We start from the raw sequence: 22,892 nt of genomic DNA, 5'->3' as shown, positions 1-22,892 counted from the left end.
TAAACAAGCAAGCAATTCCACCTCTCGCATTATTGCGTAAAGTTGACAGCGTGTTTGCAAATAGGCAGGCTCAATCCCCGGCCTCTAGCAACTGTGGAAGTCGCTACACTCCTCTTCTTTTCTCTTTTTTTAAACTTTAAAAACGGGTTATGTGTGAGACTTTAAATCAACAAAATATAAAATATACATTTTAAATTGTTATTGATACCTTTACCCCTAGTCCTAAAGTGTATATTTATTTTTTTACTCTTAAATATTTATTGTTTGTTTACTTGCACTGCTGTAACTGGAGCCTCGTCGTCTCGTCTCTCTATATACTGGACTGTATGTAGCGGAGATGACAAAGTTTACTTTGACTTCAGCAGCGAGCAGGCGCACCGAGGGCTCTCGCGCTCACTTTTCGCGTATAGAATTTCTAAAAAAAAACATCGGTGCAAATTATAAGTCTGTATCATGATGTCTGGTGTTCTTGTGTTGTTGGTTTGTTTTTATTTTGTTTTATTTTGCGAGTTGGTTATTAGATGCTGCTCCAGCCAGCCAGAGAATCCCCGCCGCCCCGCCCTCTCCTCCCTGTGCCGCAAGCAGCAGGCGCACCTCGCAAACGGAGAGCGCCCTTACTCCCACCAAATGGGCGATAGAAAACCGATCGGTGCCTATGCCATTCCCAATATGCGCTGGCTGATGTCGGGGCAGCATGAGTACGAGCAATTTTTTTTTTGCCGATGCCCGTGATGCCGCCCCTCACGATGCCGTAGCGGTTTTAGATACGGGCAACCGCCCGTGTCGCCCGTATCTAAAACCGCTACTGATCATGCTCAGTGCTTATCTATAGTTAGAAACTGTTCCAACTGGAGTGTCTGGTTTGCAGTGACACATTTATCCTCATCTAAGTTCCTGTTTCCTAATCAACTCCAACATAACTCATTTCACTTTCACAGGGACAGTTTGGATCACTGTGCGTGGAGTCTTCATCTGTTGTAAGTTTTCTTTTATTTGTTAGTTTATTTTCTTTTTGGGGTTGTTTTTGGATCAAAGAACAAACAACAAGAACCTTATAACAAAATTTTCTGGTAAACAAACAAAAGCATTTCTTTTCTACATGTTACTGAATAAACTCAGAATAAAGTCAGACTGTTGTTTCTCTGTCAAACCGTGAGCACATACAAGATGACAAATGTGTCTTAGTCGTTAAAAGTTCCCACAAAGCTCCAAATGTAGCAGTAAAGTGTGAGAAAAGCTGCATTTATGTTTATAAAGAACAGTTCTTGGAATCATGCAGAGAGCTGTACCTAAAGCAGGACTTTGTCTCATTGAGGTTACTTAAAAGAAACTCTGAACTTTCAGTTTTAGTCATGTGCTTAAGTTACACTGCTATGGCGCAGGTTCATTTCAAAATAATAACCTAACCCCAACACTGCTGACTAATCTTAGTTAAAGATGATCATTTAAATAAGTGAACATTGTATCTGAACCTTTTTAGTAAAATAATAGTAACCTAATTATTTTGGATGTGAGTGTTTAGTTCTGAATGAGCTGATCGATGTTCCTGTTGAGTGTTTGATGGGTCACCTCCAGCCTTGGCAGACTCTTTATGCTTTTCTTTAATGTATTTGTCAAATTGAGATAAAATACAGAGCTGACTGCAGCAGCAGGTTTCTCAGACTTTCTTTCTGTAGTGACAGCTACATACCCACATCCTGATCACTCTGCTGTTTACAGAGCAGGCTGGAAGTCATGCTCATATGAAAATCATTCCTTGATACAGACTCAGGAGCTCAGCTGTTACATGTCATCCATACATATATGCATTTCGACACCTTTCTGTACAAAAATCTACACACAAAATCTGCCATAAAATCCTCAAAGAACAATTGTTTTTTCCTTTATTTTCATAAATTACTTAATCCACTTGATCCCTTTTCAAAATGATCAAACTTTAAATTATTTTCAGGAATTTTCTCTTTCTCTCTTAGCCATTGGTGTGGATGGTATAGGAGGAGGAGTTGGCTGTCTGATTGGGTTCTGGGATGTGGGGCCTCTGGGTGCAGTCTGCTTGTCTCCACCCCAGGGGAAAGGGTAATATCTTGTGGGTGAATGAAGAGGTGCGGTTTCCCCCTCTGGGAGTGAGCGTACCTGGGCCTGTCTCTTTGTGTCTGTGCACGTTGGGCGAGTGACGAGTATTTTTATGTTTGCGTGAGGGTGGGAATGCACGTTTGTGCCTGTGTGAACCTGTTTGTCTGTGTCTGTATGTCAGGTTTGAGGGGGCAGATAGAAATGCAAAGGGGGCACATGGTGGCAACGGAGGTGGAAAAGGGGTGGTGTTGATGGGGTTCCTCTCTCTCTCTCTCTCTCTCACCAAGTCTTAAAAATGAAGACTTAATAATAGAAATAGAGAATACAAAAAAAATCCATTCAGATATTTACAACCAACAACATGAAGTCTGTCTTAATTGGATTTCCTGATTCTCAAATACATTTGCAAAATAAAGTATGAATAAAATAATGCTGAAGAATACTGGAGAACTGAAGAAGCTTCTCGGATCAGAGGTAAAACATCTTCAAGCAACTTAAAGAAGTCTAGATGCTTTTCTTTCCAAGCTCCTTACACTGAAAAAAAGGCCATGTTGGATTTACTTGATTCAATAGTGGACATTGGTTGCACACAAATGTTTTGCTTTGGCAGAAACTTAAACAACTGATTTAAATCAACACAACTTTTTCATATTCAATAAACCTGTGCATTTTGTGTTCATAAAACGCAACTGAAACATGTTCAGATGAAGTAAGTTGAGCTCTTGGAACATTTTAATTCTTCACAATTTTGTCATTTTATTTCAACACTATTCAATAACCTTTACCCCAATACTACTTGGTCACTTGAATACTACATGTTGTCTTCATATTACATAATGTTCAACAAAGTCTAGATCCTAATTGAATGGATCTACAACAACTACCATCCTCCTTTCTTTATCCTGTTGCAGTAGTGATGGGATTTCCGGCTCTTTTTAGGGAACCGGCTCTTTCGGCTCGGCTCACTAAAAAGGTTGTTTTGTTGCTTTAATTAATTTATTATTAACAACAATATAAAATTATGCACACAAGGAATTACTAATGTAAAAAAATGTTATATATATATTATATATATATATATATATATATATATATATATGTATGTATATATGCGATGGCCCCTAGAGACAGAGCACATACAAACTCCAAAACACATTTCTAGCGTTAACTGAACTTCCAAAACAGAGCTACCTAGATCACTTAAATTACACAATTGAAAGCATGTGTGTATTGTTTGTGTATTTATACACAAGCACTCATATATATTCAAATAATTCAAAAAAATGTTCATTTACCTGCTACTACCACACACCAAATCCGGTCATTGGTACTTCCTGGCTTGTGTGCTTCGGGGTTTGTACGTGTTTTGAAGTTTGTACGTGCTTTGTCTGTAGGGGCCACCATAAATATACTTTTATTTATTCACTCCACATAAAATGTAATAAATAAATCATATAATACAAAAACCAACTATTCACATTTCAGCTTTTAACTATTTAAATTTTCAGCTTTTTCCCTTTAAACACATTTAAAGTGAAACAACACAAAACACTGCAAACCACAACACAATTAAATATAAATTAAAATATGAAAACAGAAAGAACATGCACATTCTCTGTCATATGGGCCTGCATGAATAAACTTTATGTATCATTTATCATACGCAACTGAAAATAGTTGTGTATGATTACTATACCTTTCTAATGTGAGGCTGTTGTCCCTGGCTCTCTTTCTCTCTCTCTCCTTCCCGCTCTGTTCCTGTGCTACTGCGAGTGTAACTACCGCCCCTCTGCCCAGCGCAAAGCACAAGGCTCGCGTGTGGAGTGAAGCGGAAAAAAAGTGCGAGAGAGAGGGTGAGAGAAAGAAAAAAAAACACGGCTCGCAATAAGGAGCCGGCTTGCGTCGTTCACGTCAAAGATCCGGCTCTAAGAGCCATTTCGTTCGCGAACAACACATCACTAGGTTGCATGGGGCCTGGGAAATAACCCTGAAGTGATAGGTTACGAGGCAGGGTACACCCTGGACAGCTCACCAGTCTATCACATAGAAACAAACATCCATTTGCACTTACATTCATGGGTAATTTAGAATCACCAGTTAACCCTAACTCTAATAACTGCATGACCTTTAACTGTGGGAGGAAACCAGAATACCCAGAGAGAAACCAGTGCAAACTAGCCAGAATGTGGATTTGAACCCAGGACCTGCTTACTGTGAAGCAACAGCACTAACCACCATGCCACCAATCTAGAAAATACAGGAAAGCTATGATTTCCTGTATTTGATGCAGAATTTTTTTTGGTTTTGTCCTAGACAGGTTAATCCACAATAAATAGCAATAGCATGCACCTGGTGTGTCTTCCTCTTATAACTCCAGTGATTTTTATATTTTCCTACAGTTTGACATCTCGTGCGATCTTGTGAATTTCATGAGTCCAGCAACTAACCACTCTTACTAGAATGTATCATATCATCTCAACAAGAACAAATTAAGTTGTTGAATTTCATACAGATCCTTCATGATTTAATTACGTTCATAGAAACACGAAATTATTGTGTTCAAATTACAAGTTAGACTTTTTTAATGTAACAACAACTCAATTTACTTTTTTCGGTTTACTGAAAAAAGTAGAGGTGGCTGCTCGACTTGACTGAGATGGATGCCTTCCTCAAACCATGATCCAAAGAGCGCGAGACTGAAACCAACAATTTAATCTACCCGCTCTGCATATCATGTAGTTTCTACACAATATAGTTACACTTAACTTTAAAGCATGAGGAAATTGTGTTAAATACATGCAAGATGCTTACGTAAATCCAAGAGCTGGCCAATCCCTTTTTTTCAGTGTAGACTATACTAAAATAATACTTCTCAATATAGACAACATTTACAAAACTAAAAAGGGTTGGTATAGTAATCTAAAAGAAAAGAATTCACCATGTCTCTTGCTAAAGTTGTCAAATTTATTTATTATAATAACTTGTAGAACACAAAAGGATGTATAACAGAACATTTGAAACAAAATTTCTTCTTTTGTCTTCTTTTAATCTTATTTGCTTTAGGCTACGTCCACACGTACCCGGGTATTTTTAAAATCGCAGAGTTTTCTTTGCGTTTGCACCTCTGGTCCACACGTAAATGGCGTCACTGAAAACTGAGATTTTTAAAAACGCCTGCCAGGGTGGATATTTTCGAAAACTCAGTTTTTGCATTTACGTGTGGACGAGGAAAACGGAGAAAACGCAGCGTCAAAGGTGTGCGCCTTTTTTGACGTCACACTGTGCGCCATGTTATTGTTTCGGTGAAATGGATTTCTACAATGGGGGACTTAGACAAAATACTGTTACTGTTAATTTTACTGTCTGAAGTGTTTAAATGTTTACATATACACACACAGTTACTGTCCCCCCACACATAGGACTCGGTTCTCCTTGTATGCGCCATCTTTGTTTACGTTTTCCCATCAATGCTTCTAGACTTCTGATTGGCCAACACTGAATGCACCTCATTGCCTGCCATGGTGTTCTTCGCAGCTGCACCTCATCTCAAAAGTAGGTTAGTAAATTGGATTTAACTTAACCTCAATACTTGTGAAAATGTTTCTAAAAAACCAATGATGAACATTAAAATAATTCACTTTCATATACATTCGGTATGATTTTGACACCAGAGATTAGCTGCATAATTTTACTCTGACCCGCCTACCGAGAAACCTGACACCAGGTGATTTGCATGTTAACAGTGATGGGATGTTTAGCTGAGGGGAGGGTGATTGGGGGGGTGCGCTCCTGTGCGGCTGATTGGCGGGGCCTAGCACTGTGGCTCTGCCGGGGGTGACCCTTCAGAGGCCTGCAGCTCGGTTCACTCTGGCATAGCTGGCTGCTGGCAGAGCCCACAGGCATGCCACTGCAGCCCCCTCTGGCTTCTGCTCCGTCGCTGCCTGGTGACCCGTCTTCTGGGGCTCTCCTCAGCTCTTCCCAGGAGGGTGGCACAGTTGCTCCTGTGGTGGTCCTCCTTGGGCTCTCGCATTCTGGGGCTTCTGGAAGTCATGCAAACTGAAACAATAATAAAAACAACAATAAAGACAAACACAGCAGAACATATGAAATATGAACTTTGAATGAAATTTGAATATGTGATGTATGTGTGTGTTTGATAGGATTTCTTTCTTATCATGGTTATTATAAATACTTAAATCTAAATGACATCAACACTGAAACAGCTTCTTAAATGTGTCTTCACTGGGACTGAACCTGTTTTCCTGTTATTGTTACAACGTGGAGGAAATCATTGATAAACAGTACAGGATCTGCAGTCTGAAGATGTTGCTCAGAGTAGAGACGGAGAAACACATCACAGAGAAGCTCTGAACTTGAAATCCTTAAAGAGATTTTCTCTTTTCTTTGTAACTGAAAGTTTTTCAGAAAGCAGCACCCATTTCCAGTGCTCACTGAAATATTTCCCCGAGGTAAGATTTCTTTTATTTTGTTAAAGAATCAGAAACAAATGATGTTATATTAGACTGCTGGGCTGCTTCCTGTGAGATGCAGAGAATAACAGGAAGCTTGTTTTGCTGGTTGATTTTCAGAGTAATGAGTGATGGCTCTTCAGGAGATCAGTGTGATGTTCACACACAGACCCTCGGCCTTCTCTGCTGCTGTGCTGCTTCTAACACTCGTCCTCTGCAGAGGTGAGCATACAGATGTTTAACAGAGTCACACTTTGGAGAAAGTGATTATGATTGGATGGATTCTGAGGCACAGGAGTCCTGGACTCACACAGAAAGAGCAAAAAGACAGTAATTAAAATAATAATACCTGTGTTATTTATTTTGCATGTTGTTCCTCCCCCTTCAGCTTTTAAAAGTAAAGAACAGATATGCTTCATTGTTGTAGGTCTGTGTAGTAATCTTTGGTTATTTGCAGCTTGTTAATGCTTGCTCTCATGATGACTACAAAAATAAAACAACAAAATTAACAGTGAAATATAAAACAATTAACCTATTTTGATATTTGAAGCAGTAAGAATTCCAGAAATGTCTAATTTTAGGCTTAAATTTATTTCACAAAGAAACAAAATATACACAGATAGAAATATTAACATTGTATACTATTGTACATGTGCTACAGTTTGTTTGTTTTTTACACTGAGGTTGTTCTTGGTCAAATTTGACCCTTTAACTATTGAGGTGGATTTTAGATTCACAATTGTGAGTCAAATAGAGGAAAACTGTCATTTTAGGGAATATTTAAACAGTAAACTGTACATGTCAGGTCTCTGAACATTTTTATTGGACGGTGCTGTCAGAGTTCAAGTTAGACTTTGATTCAATGGTGAGAAATGTTTCTGTTCACATTTGTTCAGGTCCCCACAGACACAGATACCTGCCAGTTTTTTAAGTATTTATATGCATCTTCTACCAGGAAGGGTAGAAAAATACTATATAAGAACCAGTTCATTTACTGTTTACCTGCATGGAGTCGTTTCGCTCTGTTTCAGTGAGCTCAGGTTACAGCAGGTTTTGTACTCCTAAATTAACTTACTCGAACTGTTGTCTGTAAGTCTGGTACACTGCAGCTGAGGAAGGAGACACTAGATATGGGCAAACACAGCATTTTATAGGGGAGATGTAAAACTGTGAACTCCCTCAGCATGCACACAGCAGCAGAAGTGAAAATCCTGATCAAACCATAAACAGTAGTTTGTGTTTCATCATTTTTCAGGTTCACAGTGAAGAGTTTTGCTTTGTTTCTCCAGCAGGACAATCCTGAAACTGTTTCAGAGTCTCTGTGTTTCCAAACTGAGCTGATAAATGTTTAAAGTAACATCTGTGTTATTAGTTTATGTTAAGCTCCATCTGCAGGACGGACACAGATAAAATGTCATCAGTGTTTAGTTTTTCTCACACTGATCATGGAGCAGATCTCAGTGGGAGTGGATGTTTGCTGTGGATGCTTACAGGCTGAAATCCTTCTAATGTGACATGTTTTCAGAGCTCACATGTAAATTACAACCATCCAGTTTCTTCTTCATGATTTCAAAACCTCTCAGTGAATCAAGTTTTCTGTGAGCTGCTTAAATTGACTTTAGATTTTGGTGGATGGTCAAACTGTGGCTGCTTAACTGTGCTGACTGCAGAGATACTGAATAAGTCTGATCAACAGATTCATGATGAAAGTCATGGAAACAAAATCATCATCACAGTGATCTTGGTCAGTACTGAGATCACCTTCATCTCACTGACTGTGGAAACAAAGTGGATTTATTCAAGTTTAAATAACTCGTCAGTCTAAAACCAGAAACTGATCTCAGAACAATGAAACACAATAATTGTTTTATTTAGTTGATCTTGTTTTAATAAGTAATTAATAATGAACTCTATTAATGGCACGGCCTTAATAAAGGCGTCCTGCAGCACAGCTCTCTGATGGTTTCATTATTTCCTTCATGCTGAGGAAAAATCATTGTTTCCATGTTTGTCACAGCAGAACTTCATCAGATTATTGTTGTTGATTTTGTAGTTTGTAGATGTGTGTTTGATCTTTTTGAACAAATCAACAAACAAACTAGTGATTGTTGACAGCATTGTCTCTGACTCACTGTGAAAGGAGTTCTGATGTTGTATAAAGCTGTGAGTGTGTCTGCTCCTCTCTGTCTCCTCAACAGGATCATTTGTAGTGGATGTGACACAGAGCTCCTATATTGTAATGAAAGTGTCTGTACTTCAACACTGACACAGTGTCATCTGCAGTGTTGGGCAAGTCACTTTGAAAAAGTAATTAGTTATAGTTACAAGTTATGTTTTCATTTTGACATACTGTATTATCAAAATTGATCTGAAATCAGACAAAAAACATAAAATCCCATTATTGTTATTGTAATAACCACAAACATGTTTAACAAATAATTTTCATAACTTGAAAAGCAAATAGAGATTGTGAATTAAAAAAAAACCATGCACAAGTATTGGAAACAACAAAATTATATGCAACTATTTACCTAAAAATGCAGCCAAGATGTTTTTTTAATAACCATTTCAAACCGCATCAAATAAGATGCCACAAAAATTATTTGTCCCACTCCAAAAAATAATTTCTGCACACTGTAAGATAAAGGAGAACATCACAAGCCTGATACCTGCAGGCCTGACAGCAGGAAGTGTATCACTCCTCCTGTTTTCCACCTGGAGACAGCGTTTCCACTGCAGTCTGCCTTTGGTGGCTTTTTGGCCGCAAATGTGACATTCAAAAGTCGCCTCATTGTTCTGACACACAGAACAAAACTATAAACTACACTACACCACTCTTTCTCTCTTGCTGCAGTCATTCCTTAAACTTCCCCTCTACCTAACCAAATGTCATGTTGCCATATCATTATTTTGATTGGTCAACGTGGTACATTTTTCCACGAATTTGTTTTGGGTTTTTTCTTACAAGTGGATAAAACTTCCCTTACAAAACACAGTTTCTATTGTTTCTTCTTATGGTTTTGCATGGCCAAACAACATGATGTAAAAACTGGTATATAGTTTGAAGTCTGCACTTTTAACAAAAGTGGAGACTCAGGGTTGACTTAGGTAGCATCTTGCTGCTATGTCATCTTAAATTGGTCATGTGATTGGTTTACCCGGTAAGCTGAAGACAGCATCAGTCGTCTGTGTTTTGAAAAATCATGTTGTCCATGTGAACAAGATTTTTTTTTTTTTTTTGCTGTTGTTGTTTTGGAATAAAAAAATATTTAAGCAACAATATCATCCACTTCTACTGTTTTCTTATGTTTCCTTGCAGGAAAATCTCATCTGGTGTGTCCATCACGGGTTGTAGCCATGATGGGTGATGATGTTGTTCTTCCATGTCAGCTTAAACTTGCTGTCGATACTAACGCTGAGACTGTGAACTGGACCAAACCTGGTCTGGACCCAAATGTTGTCCACCTTCATTTTGATGGACGGCTGGTGTTTGAGAAACAAAACCCATCTTATCACTTTCGTACTCGAGTCTTTGAGGATGAACTGATCAAAGGGAACGTCTCCCTTAAAATATTCAAAGTCAAACTCTCTGATGAAGGAACGTACAGATGCTCCATTCCCTGGATACGTGAAGAAGCTTCCATTGTTCTCACTGTTGGTGAGTCAAAACACTTAAACTAACCTGATTTAAAGTATGAAGACGCTGTATGATCAGTGGAAAAGAGTTTACATGCCTTGTTTCCCCTTATCAGGTTCAGCATCTACACCTGTCATAAAGGTGATGTCAAACGTCAGCAGCAGGGTGGTGTTACAGTGTGAGTCTGCAGGCTGGTATCCAGAGCCTGAGCTGCTGTGGTTGGACGGTGAGGGAAACCTCCTCTCTGCTGGACCTACAGAGACCCTCAGAGGTCCTGATGACCTCTATACTGTCAGCAGCAGAGTGACTGTGGAGAAGAGACACAGCAACAACATCACCTGCAGAGTCCAACAGAGGAACACCAACCAGAGCAGAGAGACACACATACATGTTCCAGGTAATAATGACTCACATTCAGAAACTATTTCATTATTTCGCCCTCATCATGTGCAGTTTGAAGCAAAACAGAAACAGCAACTTTTGTTTTTGTTGTTTTGGAACAAAGAATATTCATGCAACAATATCATCTACTTCTACTGTTTTCTTATGTTTCTTTGCAGGAAAATCTCATCTGGTGTGTCCATCTCAGGTTGTAGCCATGATGGGTGATGATGTTGTTCTTCCATGTCAGCTTAAACTTGCTGTTGATACTAACTCTGAGACTGTGAACTGGATCAAACCTGGTCTGGACCCAAATGTTGTCCACCTTCATTTTGATGGACAGCTGGTGTTTGAGAACCAACATCCATCTTATCACTTTCGTACTCGAGTCTTTGAGGATGAACTGATCAAAGGGAACGTCTCACTCAAAATATTCAAAGTGAAACTCTCTGATGAAGGAACGTACAGATGCTCCATTCCCTGGATACGTGAAGAAGCTTCCATTGTTCTCACTGTTGGTGAGTCAAAACATTTAAACAAACCCGATTTAAAGTATAAAGAAGCTGCATGATCAGTGGAAAAGAGTTTACAATGCCTTCTTTCCCCTTATCAGGTTCAGCATCTACACCCGTCATAAAGGTGATGTCAGTTGTCAGCAGCAGGGTGGTGTTACAGTGTGAGTCTGCAGGCTGGTATCCAGAGCCTGAGCTGCTGTGGTTGGACGGTGAGGGAAACCTCCTCTCTGCTGGACCTACAGAGACCCTCAGAGGTCCTGATGACCTCTATACTGTCAGCAGCAGAGTGACTGTGGAGAAGAGACACAGCAACAACATCACCTGCAGAGTCCAACAGAGGAACACCAACCAGAGCAGAGAGACACACATACATGTTCCAGGTAATAATGACTCACATTCAAAAACTATTTCATTATTTTGACTTAAAAAAGGTTTGTCACTTATATTTTTCACTCTAGTGGTAAAATCACACACATCTTCCTCTAATCCAGAATATGTTTGGTTTGTTTTGTCCTTTAAGGTGAAGACATCAGTGACTCTACATTACCCATCTGTGTCAATGTTCAAGCAGCTTTCTTGGTGTGTATTATAGTGATGCTCATTACATGGAAACTGAAGCAAAAGCAAAGTGGTGAGTCAGAAATTAATATTTTTTTATTGCCAGTATTACACTGCAGTGTTTGATGCAGTGCCCTCATGTTTTAGCTCATAGTTAGAAGGTTATTCTGCATTATTAAGCTATAACAACAAGTAGTCTGAGGTCCTTTAATCATTATGAAGCTATATCTTTATATTATTATTACAATTACACGATACAATTATATACTGTATTATGAAATACAATGAAACATTAAGTTTTTGTACAGAGTATCGGTATCAGCTCAGTATCGTCGGTACCACCCTGAATTTTACTTGGTATCAGATTGAACAGGAAATCAGTGGTATCGCACATCACTAATAACAGGATCTTTGTAGCTCCTGTTAAACCAGGCTATGACTAAAGCCTGATTCATAAGTGCATCTATGCAACAATACATGTATCTGTATTGAACCGTTCGATACAGTGCTTTCGGTTCGGTACGCATATGTATTGAACGATACAAAATTTTTAATTTATGTGATCAACTTTTCTTCTTTTTTTTTTTTTTTTTTTTTAACCTGTCCCGTTTGGTTCTTTTGCCATCAGAATTATTGTCTAAAGGCGAAGAAAGATGCCCAACGGATTTACTTTACCAAATGGACCATCCCAGCCTTGCCGTAATGGTCCATTTGATTCACCTTTTATTGTTTATTTTATTTTCACTTGCTGAATACGGGACAGACTTAACTGGGGGAAAGAAAGGGGAGAAAGAAAGAGGGAAAGAAAAACAGCGGGGAAGAGGGACGGGGAAAAAGGGCAAAAAACCAAAAACCAACAGAATAAGCAGACAAAAAAATACATATATCGATCACCTGTTGAGAAAGAAAGAGAAAGCAAGCAGAAGAAAACGAGAGTAATAAACAACATCACAATGATCTATGGGAATATGACAGTAAATACTAAATGTTAGACATTATTGTGCAGCACGTAAGATCGACAGCGCACAGTGTGCTTTGAGGTAGGAGCCAAAAAGGGTGTAGTTTGTGTGTGATCACCCGTGTGTACACCTGTGAGCATGAACGCGCTTGTTTTTAAAAGGTTCCTTCATGTAATGATCTGCTAGAGGGTGTGGGGGGGCCACTGCCTCGTCCTCCAGGGCATGAAGCAGGTATGGAGGAGATCAAAACTCCAGACATCCAGAGGCCCCCAGAACACAAGAGACCAAGGAAGACCAACAGAGGGGCAGCCGCGCCACTATCCCAGAAAGAGCTGAGGAGAGTCCCAGATGAGGGGTCACTCAGCAGCCGCGGAGCAGAAGCCAGGGGGGTTGCAGTGACGTGCCCGTGAGCTCCGCCGGCAGCCAGCTGTGCCTGAGTGACCGAGCCCCGGGCCGAGAGGCCGAGGGCACCCCGCCTCCGAAGTGGCCCGAGCGAGCCCCAGGCTCCAGGCCCCGATAAGCAGCCGCCAAGGAGTGAGCCGGTGTGTACCTGGGCGCCCACCCCCGGACACAGAGAACCACCAATGCACCGATGTCTGAGGGCGTCCACCACCGGCAGGGGAAGTGGTGGGGGGAGATAGGCCTCCAAACCTTGGAGGGCCTGAGATGTCCCCAGAGAGGTGGCGTCTGATACCCAACCTGACATATAGACACAGACAAACAGGCACACACAGATACAAACATCCATTCCCACCCTCATGCTCTCATAGGCAATTATTCCACACTCAACCAACGCGGAGACAGACATAAAGAGACGCTGTACACACAATCACTCTCCCCAAGCGTACTCTAAGAACCGGGTCCGGGTACCCTTGCCCCTGGAGGGGGAAACTGCACCCAGACCCAGGTGGTGTTACCCTTTTCCCTGCGGTGGGGAGAAGCAGACCGCCCCGACTCCGCAGCAGCAGGGAGGCCCCACATTCCAGACCCCAGTCGGACGGCCAACTCCTCCTCCTAGCCCCCCCGCTCCAGCAGGCAGCAGAGAACGGGGGTGTGTGAAGATCAACTTTTCTTCTGATCATGCTGTCTGTATTGAGGGCTCAGTGGATCTGTGTTTGATTACCCCACCTAGGTTGCATTGTCGAGCGCAGATCCACTGAGTGCCGCCCATATGCATTCACTCAAGTTAGCATGGCAACTGCCTCAACGGTACCCGAAATTGAACCTCCTCCACCGTCATTCAGATCTGGCATTTGGAACTATTTGGGTTTTCATGTGAAGTATGACTCTACTTAAGTGCATCATGGACAAAAGTACCACAATATGTCGGATGTGCCACGCAATGCTCAATTTCATCGGTCGGAACACAACGAATATGACTGCACATTTACGCCGACATCATGCTAGTGCAAAGACAAGTGGAAGCAGACAAAAACAACAACAAGCACGCATGCTACAAACTTTACCCGAGTCATTTAGACAGCCGTTAGCACATGATTCTAAGAGGGCAAAAGAGATGGACAGGGCAATTGCTACTTTTTTTGCTGTCGACAAAATAGCTTTTTTTTGGAAAGAGCCATTTCTCTTTCCACAGGGTGAGTTCTCCATCAGATACATTTATTTTTTATTAGTTTGTTGTTTCAGCATTTAATTTAAAAACTCTACTTTTGAGTTAAAAGAAATATTTATAATTTTAAATAACTTAAAAAAGGCATGAACACTTTTTTGTATCAAAAAAATATCGAATCGTGACACCAAAGTATCGAAACGAAACGAACTGTGAATTTTGTGTATCATAGCATCTATTCCTGTGAAAGGATCTTTTTTTTATAAATCTATTTACACTGTTATTTAAATCACTGTTTGCACCATGAGTTATTGGGTGTGCGGAAAAAAACCCAAACAAACATGATTTCAGCAAACTTTAAAGTATCATTGGCAGGAGTAGTGGAACAAAGTGTTTTACTAGAAAATCTCATGTAAGGATTAAAAAAAGGAATCATTTTCCACAAATGTGTTTATTATTTCAGTGGAAATGTCAAATGAAATAATACACTTTTCATTTTCTCCTATTCATTTTTATGCTCATAATGAAAAAAGTTATTTAGGCTTCATTTTCAGATTGCAGCAAACGATATCCAAGTATAGCAAATAATTACAAGAATGGTAACCCGTCGTTTATTTGTATTTGTAGACCACAGGACAGACAGACAGAAGAAAATATAAAAGTAACTCTCTTTGATGACCCCTGATCCTGGATGAGAGAAACAGTAACATCAACAAAGGGACTGTTGGAATGTAAGAAGAGCTGGTACGAGTGAGGAAATCAGAAAAATTGAGCAAATTAAAAAAGAACACCACTTATGTTCTTTGCATTGGGATCTAACAGCTAAATGTTTAAATCCTACATGGTGTCTAAAGTTTAGGTTTTCACAACCGATGTTAGTATTCAGTGTTGAGCATGTGACTGTATGAACTACTGTTTACTGGATCAGCTGATTCTGGTGTTTCCAAAGTCTCGACTGAATGATCAGAATGACTTTTTCAGTTGTAGGCCCAAACCATGTTTAGATGACCCCTCACTGCATGTTTTTTAAAATAGTAATAAAATCATTTTTATTCCCTTGCTTTTAACTTTGAATGAGTGATGTCTTCTCACCTTTTATTTATTGTTGTTTTTATTGTTTTGCATTTCGTTGGTTTGTATATCAATTTCTTTTTATCTCTGATGTTTTAAATCAGTGCTCTATCAAACAAACTGAATTTGACTGAATTTATATTTCCTATTACCTTAAAGAGTAGTCTTTAACAGTATATATATATAGATGTGTTATATATAAGAGACAATGTACGAGCTGTGATAACTGTTTCTGATAGAATCAAGAGTAGACTGATGTATTAAATATTCCTTTATTGGGTGAGAAAATCATACCATGTCATAACTCCTTATGTCGTCTTGATGCATTCTCAATCATCCAGGTAAGAAAATCTCCAAAAGTTGATTCTGTTCATCTAGACGTAGCATTTTGTGGGAGAAATGTTTCGTCACTCATCTGAGTGTGATCTCTTCAGTCTCAGCTGACTGCAGGTCAGGTCACCATCTTCCTTGAAGCTGCTGAAGAGAAGATCTGAACATTTCTTCTTCAGCAGAAATTTGGATTTCAGCTTTAATCTCAACACCAGTCACTTATTAGTAGGGTTGTAAAGGGACGGAAAATTTCCGGTAAATTTCCGAAAAGTTTCCGGTAAATTTCCATGGTAAGTTAAGCTTGGGAATTTTGGAAATACTCCATATTGGAAACTTTCCATGGAAATAACGGGAATTATGGAAATTAATGGGAATTTAGGAGAACTAACTGGCAATATATTATTTCCAAGCATAAATATGAACAGAAATCATAAGAAAACCTCCATGCAAAATGTTTTCAGCAGATATTTCAACAGATTTATTTGTAAGTACAGTAGAATAGAACACGTTTCAATAACTTGTTTCATGGATGAATAAAAACAGAAATGTTGAGTTCAATATTACCATCCCCTAACCCCGCTCATTCAAAAATGCCCCCTGTCCACAAAGTCCCATTCAAAAGGTTAAATGAAAAATGCCAATTATCCTTCAAAACGTCCCATTAAACATGCAAATCTTCCTTCAAGCAATCCTCTTTTCTCATTTTTGCTCAGTCAATAGACTCTTCCTGGACCTCATCATCATCCAACAACATGTCCACTTCCTCAGCATCTAACTCTGAGTCTTCCTCTTCAGTGTCACTTTCCAGCCTTGTTGAGGATGGCTCTGTGTCAGGCTCAAAGAGCCGTAGGTTTGCCCGAATGCCGACCAGCTTTTCCACTCTCAGCCTGTTGCGAACCTTTGTGTGGGTGTTCCCAAACAGTGACTAGTTGCGCTCGGAGGCGGCTGATGATGGTGGGATTTGGAGGAGGATGGAGGCTACAGGTGCAAGGGCCTCAGATTCACATAGTCCCTTCCACCAGGTGGCTGCAGATATGTGCTGGCATGACTGCCATATTCCATCCCCTTTCCAAAGGCCTTGCTTTGTTCGATACTTTGCCAAACTGCCTAGAACTTTGCCTTTATCGAGACCCAGGTGGTCAGACATGGCTGTAATGACCGCATAGGCACTGTTGATCTCTTCCCCAGAAAGTATGCCCTTGTCATATTTGGGGTCCAGCATGTATGCTGCTGCATGCACTGGCTTCATGCAGAACTCCCTCCACTGTTCCAATGACTTGACCACAGCCGTTTCCTCTGCTTTCAGTAGTAGGGAAGTGGGCAGAATTGTCTGGATTTCTTCTTTGAGTTCTGCAAAAAGGCACTGGACATCTGACAAGATGGCACCATCCCCCTCTATCTTCGCTATTGCTGCTGCAATAGGTTTGAGGATTTTCTGACTGCTAGATACTCTTTCCCAGAACACATCATCCAAGATGACCTTCTTGATGTCACTGTCGATGCCTACAGACTGGGATATGGCCATCTCTTGCAGAGACTCCTTTCCCTCCAGAAGGCTGTCAAACATGATAACAACACCACCCCATCGCGTTATGCTGGGAAGCTTCAGTGTAGTACTCTTGTTCTTTTCCTTTTGCTTTGACAGAAATGTAGCGGAAGTTACTTGTTTGCCTTTAACATATTTCAGAACTTGCTTCGCTCTCTTATTCAGAGTGTCCATTGTTTTTAGTGCCATTATGTCTTTTAGGAGAAGATTTAGTGTATGGGCAGCACAGCCAATAGTAGTTATATGAGGGTAGGTCTCCTCCACATGTGCCCAGGCAACCTTCATGTTGGCTGTGTTGTCAGTGACCAGTGCAAAAACCTTATCTGGTCCAAGGTCATTGATGATCACTTTTAGCTCATCTGCAATGTATTGGCCTGTGTGTCTGTTTTCCTTTGTGTCTACACTCTTGTAGAACACAGGCTGAGGAGTGGTGATTATGTAGTTAATAATTCCTTGTCCCCTGATATTGGACCATCCATCAGAGATGACTGAAATACAGTCAGCTTGGTCAATGGTCTGTTTCACCTTTGCTTGAACTCGACTGAACTCTTCATCCAGTAGATGAGTAGACAATGCATGTCTGGTTGGGGGAGTGTATGCTGGTCGGAGAACATTCAAAAATCTCTTCCAGTACACATTGGATGTCAGCATCAGGGGTGAGCCAGTTGCATAGATTGCACGAGCGAAACACTCATCTGCGTTTTTCTGGCTAGTGTCATCCATAAAATCAAAGAATCCTCTGATGCCAGAGGGACCAGGAGCTGATGAGTGGGTATCTGACTCTGATACAGCTGAAACAGATTCATTTTCCCCTTTAGTGGAACCCCTGGCTGCTGCATGTGTTGGGCCTTGAGGAATTTTTTTGCACTTTGCAATGTGCTGCTGCATTTTTGTGGCATTCTTCATGTACGTCTTATCACAATACTTACACATATATACAGATTTCCCTTGTACATTAGCTGGTGTAAAATGTCTCCACACATCAGATAGCGCACGTGGCATTTTTCTGTAAAATAAAACAAGAGCTTGTAAAAATGCTAATGCAATGCAAGAGATCGTAATAATACAATTGAAATATGATAATAAACAGATATAAATAGTAAGGCTAGCTAAACAACTGGAATGATCTTCAAAACAAAACAGCCAAATGAGGAAGCTAGCATCTTCTTTATGTTATACTAGCTATGGCTTATTTAGCATCTAACAGATGCTAGCATTTTATTTAGCATCTTATCAGATTGCTATCTACCAGATTAATACATTTTATGTGATATTCACAATTTAAACATTTAATGAATATATTTTCCCATAATATCATCAAAACTTACCTCACTTGTTAAGTCCACAGGCTCAAATGTGTGCCGTCAATACTCTTTGTCCTTCAGGCTCAAAAGTGTGGTCCATGTGTACATATGATGGAGGCATGCACAGTGCCAGTAGGTGGTCTCAATAGCCATGCAGCAAGCATGTGCTCTGTACATGTGATTAAGGAATGGCATGGATATTCAAGTGTATTGGAATTGCATTTGTTTGTTTTTGTCAATATTATGCTAAAATATACTTTGCTCAACTATATTTAAGTTCCCTAAGAAGAGCCAACCTTCAATTTTGAAAATTCCCAGTTTATTCCCATAAATTCCCGTTAATTCCCGTTTATTCCCATGGAAAGTTTCCATCTTTGAAAATTCCGGGAATTTTGCAACCCTACTTATTAGAAGCTGTGAGCTGATGTCAGAGTCGGAAATGAAAGAAAGGACAAACAGACCGTGATCTCATCACAAAGACCTCTGATGTTTGTTGTTTGAGGTCAGAAACTCTGCAAATGACCTGGAGCTACAGGCTGGTTCACCTGAAGACTTCAGAGGCTGAACACACAGAGCTCCAGCTGTGCTGTGTCCTTTTTGTGCAGCATTCATTTGATTTTAAGAAAAATTAATATCAACTTCTGTTAATAAATATCTTTGTTTTGTGCATTACAGTAATGCACATGGAAAACAAAGTCATGCAAAAATGTCACCGATATAGAGGCAGCAGAAAATGAATTTCAGATAAAAATAATAATAATGCATGTTATGAAAGTTTGACCATATTTGACCCTAAAGAAGAGGTCAGAGTTCCAAAGAAACCTGATATTTACAATCCACATTTATCATTCTCTACATGTCTGTATCTTTCACCAGCAAACACAGTAAGAAATATAGTTTTAAATAAACAGCTTTATATATAATTACTTTGACTTTCAGGTTGATCTATTGGCCTAGGGAGAGTTCAGAGGTAAAATGTGACATGGTATTTTAAATCTTTATACGTTATAAATGTTGACATTACACAGTGCACTTTTAAGGAGGCTTTTTGTCAATTATTCAACAGCAAATCATAAAGTTGACCATGAAGACCTCAGTGGATGTAAATCAAACTTATTTGGATCATTATAACATGATCCTGCTCTACAGCCTACAGAGTTTTATCAGAATACATTCAAAACTTTCAGAGCTGTTGTGTTTACAGACAGAATGAAATGCAAATGCTACGAAAAATGTGAGCTTGTAGTTGAAGGTGAGAAGAAACTGCTGAAACCTTTTTAAGCTAATGTTTGGTTTACACATGATCTGTACTGATCTGACGCAGTATGTAATAAAGTGAAACCTTCCCTGTGTTTGTCACGATCAGTGTTTACCTGATGAATAAGCCTTGCATCAAGGAATGTTAGAAACTGATCCGACCAGAGTGTCTGGTTTGCAGTGACATGTTTATCCTTGTTTAAGTTCCTGTTACCTAATCGGCTCCAACAAACTCATTTCACTTTCACAGCAACAGTTTGGATCACTGTGTTTGAGCCTCGGGTCCTTATCTGTGGTAAGTCTTTGTGTTTATTTCCTTGTTTGCTTGTTTTTTTTGTTTTTGAGTTGGAGAACTCAAAAAACAAGAAACTAATAATGAAGAAATAAAAATATGTGTGATGGAAAAACAAAGGGATTTTTTTCTGCATGTTACCGAATAAAGTCAGACTGTTGTTTCTCTGTCAAACTGTGAGCACATACAAGATGATAAATGTGTCTGTCAGTTAAAAGCTCCACAAAGCTCCAAATGTAGCAGCAAAGTGTAACAAAAGCTGTATTTATGTTTATAAAGACTTTGGGCTTTGTCTTATCGAGGTAACTTAAAAGAAACTCTGAGCTTTCTGTGATGGTTATGTGCTTAAGTTACACTGATATGGAAAGGGGTTAATTTCAAAATAAAAGGCCATAACCTAACCCCAACCCTGCTGACTAATCTCAGTTAAAGATGATCATTTTAACAAGTGAACACAGTATCACAGTATCTGCTTCTTTAGAAAAATAAATGTAACCTAATTATTTTGGATGTTAGCATTTTGTTCTGTATCAGCTGATCGATGTTTCTGGTGAGTGTTTCACGGACCACCATCAGACACTTTTCTTTAATATATTTGCCAAATAGAGATAAACACTGAGCTGACAACAGACTGTTGCTGATTGGTCTGCTGTTTACATAGAGGGTGGAGTCAACTCACATGAATCATTTCAGGTTCTCCTTTGAGAAACAAAGCTTGATACAAACTCAGGAGCCCAGCTGTGTGAGACGACTGAAGATGAACCACATTTGTTGAATTTGCGTAGATTAAACTGAGTTTGCACCTGTCTGTGTTCAACTGTGACAATCATCAGTTAACACGACTTTTCAGCTGTTTGGAGGCAGAGTCAGCTTCCTCAGAAATAATCCTTAAAGTTTGAAGGTGTTTGGTTAAATTCATCATCAAGTCATCAGATTTGTTCTGCACTGTGTCAGTCAAAGGTAGAGAAGAAGATATAGTAGCGACTCAAGAAGAAGCGCTATGCCAAAGACTCGTGGCTCATGCTGACGTTCATGTTCAGTGTTATATCACTTATTCCAGTAATGTTGTGTTGGTGTCTCATAGTTATTGTTCATTTGTAATGTGATTTTCAGCTATTTGTCTGGTATGAGACTGCTGTGCATATTAATGAGCTCTGGTCAGCACAACAGATGCTGTGTCAGTCTGTCTTCTATGGAACCAGCTTCCAGTTTGGATTCAGGAGACAGACACTATCTCTACTTTTAAGATTAGGCTTCAAACTTTCCTTTTTGCTAAAGCACACAGTTAGGGCTGGACCAGGTGACCCTGAATCCTCCCTTAGTTATGCTGGGTGTAGGAGTTAAACAATTAATTAATGCAGTAAAATATGTCCAATAACTGACATTTCAGCAGCTGCACCATCAATATTAATACCAACAACAAGGCTAAAACATTCAACGCATGTGTGCTACAGAAAAGGTTTGTGTGCTTTGCTGAGCAGCAGAAGGCAGCTGGAAGCCTGCACAGACAGAAAAGTGCTGAGAAACACTGCAAACAAACATACACTGCATCTGTGGGTGTGGGGAATGAAAAAATAAATAAAAAAAAATCAATTTGTCATTAAAATTTTAAAGTATGTTGGTGATGAATTATAATGAGGATGACATCACTTCTCATTTAAAGCAGTGGCAGTTTTTAATTAGATATATTAGATTTTTATGTCAAATAAATTTATTTATTTCTTTATTTATTTCAGACACATAATTGTGATCTTTTACTGGGACAAAAATCAGCCTGGATGTTTTGGTCCAGGCTGACCTTGTCTCCCAGTACAAGCCTGACCAGAATATTTAAAATCATCACTCTCTGTTATTGAATCAGTGATGATCAAAAGGTCTGTTTACATATAAACTATTTTGAAACTGCATAATAGCTAAACACTGAAACAGCTTCTTGAATGTGACTTCTGTCACGGTTTGCCAGGGCAAAGAAGGATCCAAATGCTGCGGTGAACAGTGTGTTTATTTACAGTGCAGTAAATATTCACACAAACAATCCCCATGCATTTCCCTGACTCCCGTGCCGTGTCTTCCTCCCCAAAAAATCCGTGCCTCGTGCTCTCTGCACTCCATGTGCTCGCTGGCTTTCCAGGCTCTTTTTGAAAGAAACGATAGAAGCAGCTATCAGGACACTCAATTACTGTGGGCATACACCCACTGGACTTGACACTAACAACATTACCGTGGAGTCTCACGCAACAATCCAGCGTCAAGGAAAGCTCGGCCAAACTATTAAATAGCTCCCAGACGAGGCTTGATCAACTTCAGGTGTGTGTGCGTTTCTAGTCCTCAGGTGTGGCCAGGCTCCTGGCTGACACCCCCACCAGGGCTGAAGAAGAGGTGCTCTGCCACACCCACATACACACCCAGCTATATACAAACATTAGGAAACAGGACAGCAGCACAAAAAACACACCCTCATACTTATTCAAAGACCCTTGGTCCTTTAGACCCAGGTCCATGACAATTTCACTGGGACTGAACCTGTTTTCCTGTTGATGTTACAGAGTGGAGGAACTTATTGATCAACAGTACAGGATCTGCAGTCTGGAGATGTTGTTCAGAGTAGACAAATGAAGAAACGCGCCACAGAGAACCTTGAGGTAAGATTTCTTTTAATTTTGTTAAAGAATCAGAAACAGTAACATTTAGAATAAAACACATGCCCCGTTTCTCAATATGCGTACTTGTGCGTACTTGCGTTCTCGTGTACTCGTGATACGTCATCAGTCGGAGACCAAGTACTGTTCCAATTCGAAGTACGCATCAAGCCAAGAACGCGAAAAAGTCCCGGATGTGTTCTCGCTCCGCCCGTTTTATCGAGCATGCATCGGTGGTGACTTGTGTGGACTTGGTACAGCTAAATATCCCAGAATGCATTTCGTCCAAAACTC

At 39.9% G+C, this 22,892-nt stretch overlaps 2 protein-coding genes across 8 annotated transcripts in view; both read left to right on the top strand.

Annotated features, from left to right (window-relative positions):
* LOC100702057 (uncharacterized) overlaps window positions 1-22,892 on the top strand; it is a 38,914-nt gene that overhangs the window by 12,349 nt on the left and 3,673 nt on the right. For 3 of the 5 annotated variants that reach the window (XM_019363276.1, XM_019363277.1, XM_019363274.1), the window contains exons 1-2: window positions 19,850-19,962; window positions 22,506-22,601. The exons of 1 other annotated variant lie outside the window; for it this stretch is intronic. The gene's annotated coding sequence lies outside the window, so the exon portion shown is untranslated. Of the gene's footprint in view, window positions 1-19,849; window positions 19,963-22,297; window positions 22,339-22,505; window positions 22,602-22,892 lie in introns of those variants that run through there. One more of the 5 variants, XM_025902575.1, reaches the window with a different exon arrangement.
* On the top strand, window positions 910-15,058 carry LOC106097116 (butyrophilin-like protein 2). Of its 3 annotated transcripts, none has more exons than XM_019363269.2 (10): window positions 910-977; window positions 5,551-5,625; window positions 6,491-6,542; window positions 6,663-6,764; window positions 9,862-10,200; window positions 10,295-10,576; window positions 10,740-11,078; window positions 11,174-11,455; window positions 11,596-11,706; window positions 14,787-15,058. In XM_019363269.2, the coding sequence occupies exons 4-10, from the start codon at window positions 6,674-6,676 to the stop codon at window positions 14,816-14,818; spliced, it is 1,476 nt and encodes a 491-aa protein (XP_019218814.1). In that variant the 5' UTR covers window positions 910-977; window positions 5,551-5,625; window positions 6,491-6,542; window positions 6,663-6,673; the 3' UTR covers window positions 14,819-15,058. The 3 variants fall into 3 exon arrangements, with proteins under 3 accessions (XP_019218814.1, XP_019218812.1, XP_019218813.1); XM_019363267.2 differs by having other exon boundaries at window positions 5,551-5,629; XM_019363268.2 differs by lacking the exons at window positions 910-977; window positions 5,551-5,625 and having other exon boundaries at window positions 6,426-6,542.

The sequence above is a fragment of the Oreochromis niloticus genome, linkage group LG3, assembly GCF_001858045.2.
Source record: "Oreochromis niloticus isolate F11D_XX linkage group LG3, O_niloticus_UMD_NMBU, whole genome shotgun sequence".
Classification (NCBI taxonomy): domain Eukaryota; kingdom Metazoa; phylum Chordata; class Actinopteri; order Cichliformes; family Cichlidae; genus Oreochromis; species Oreochromis niloticus.
This window is presented reverse-complemented; position numbering and strand designations above follow the sequence as displayed.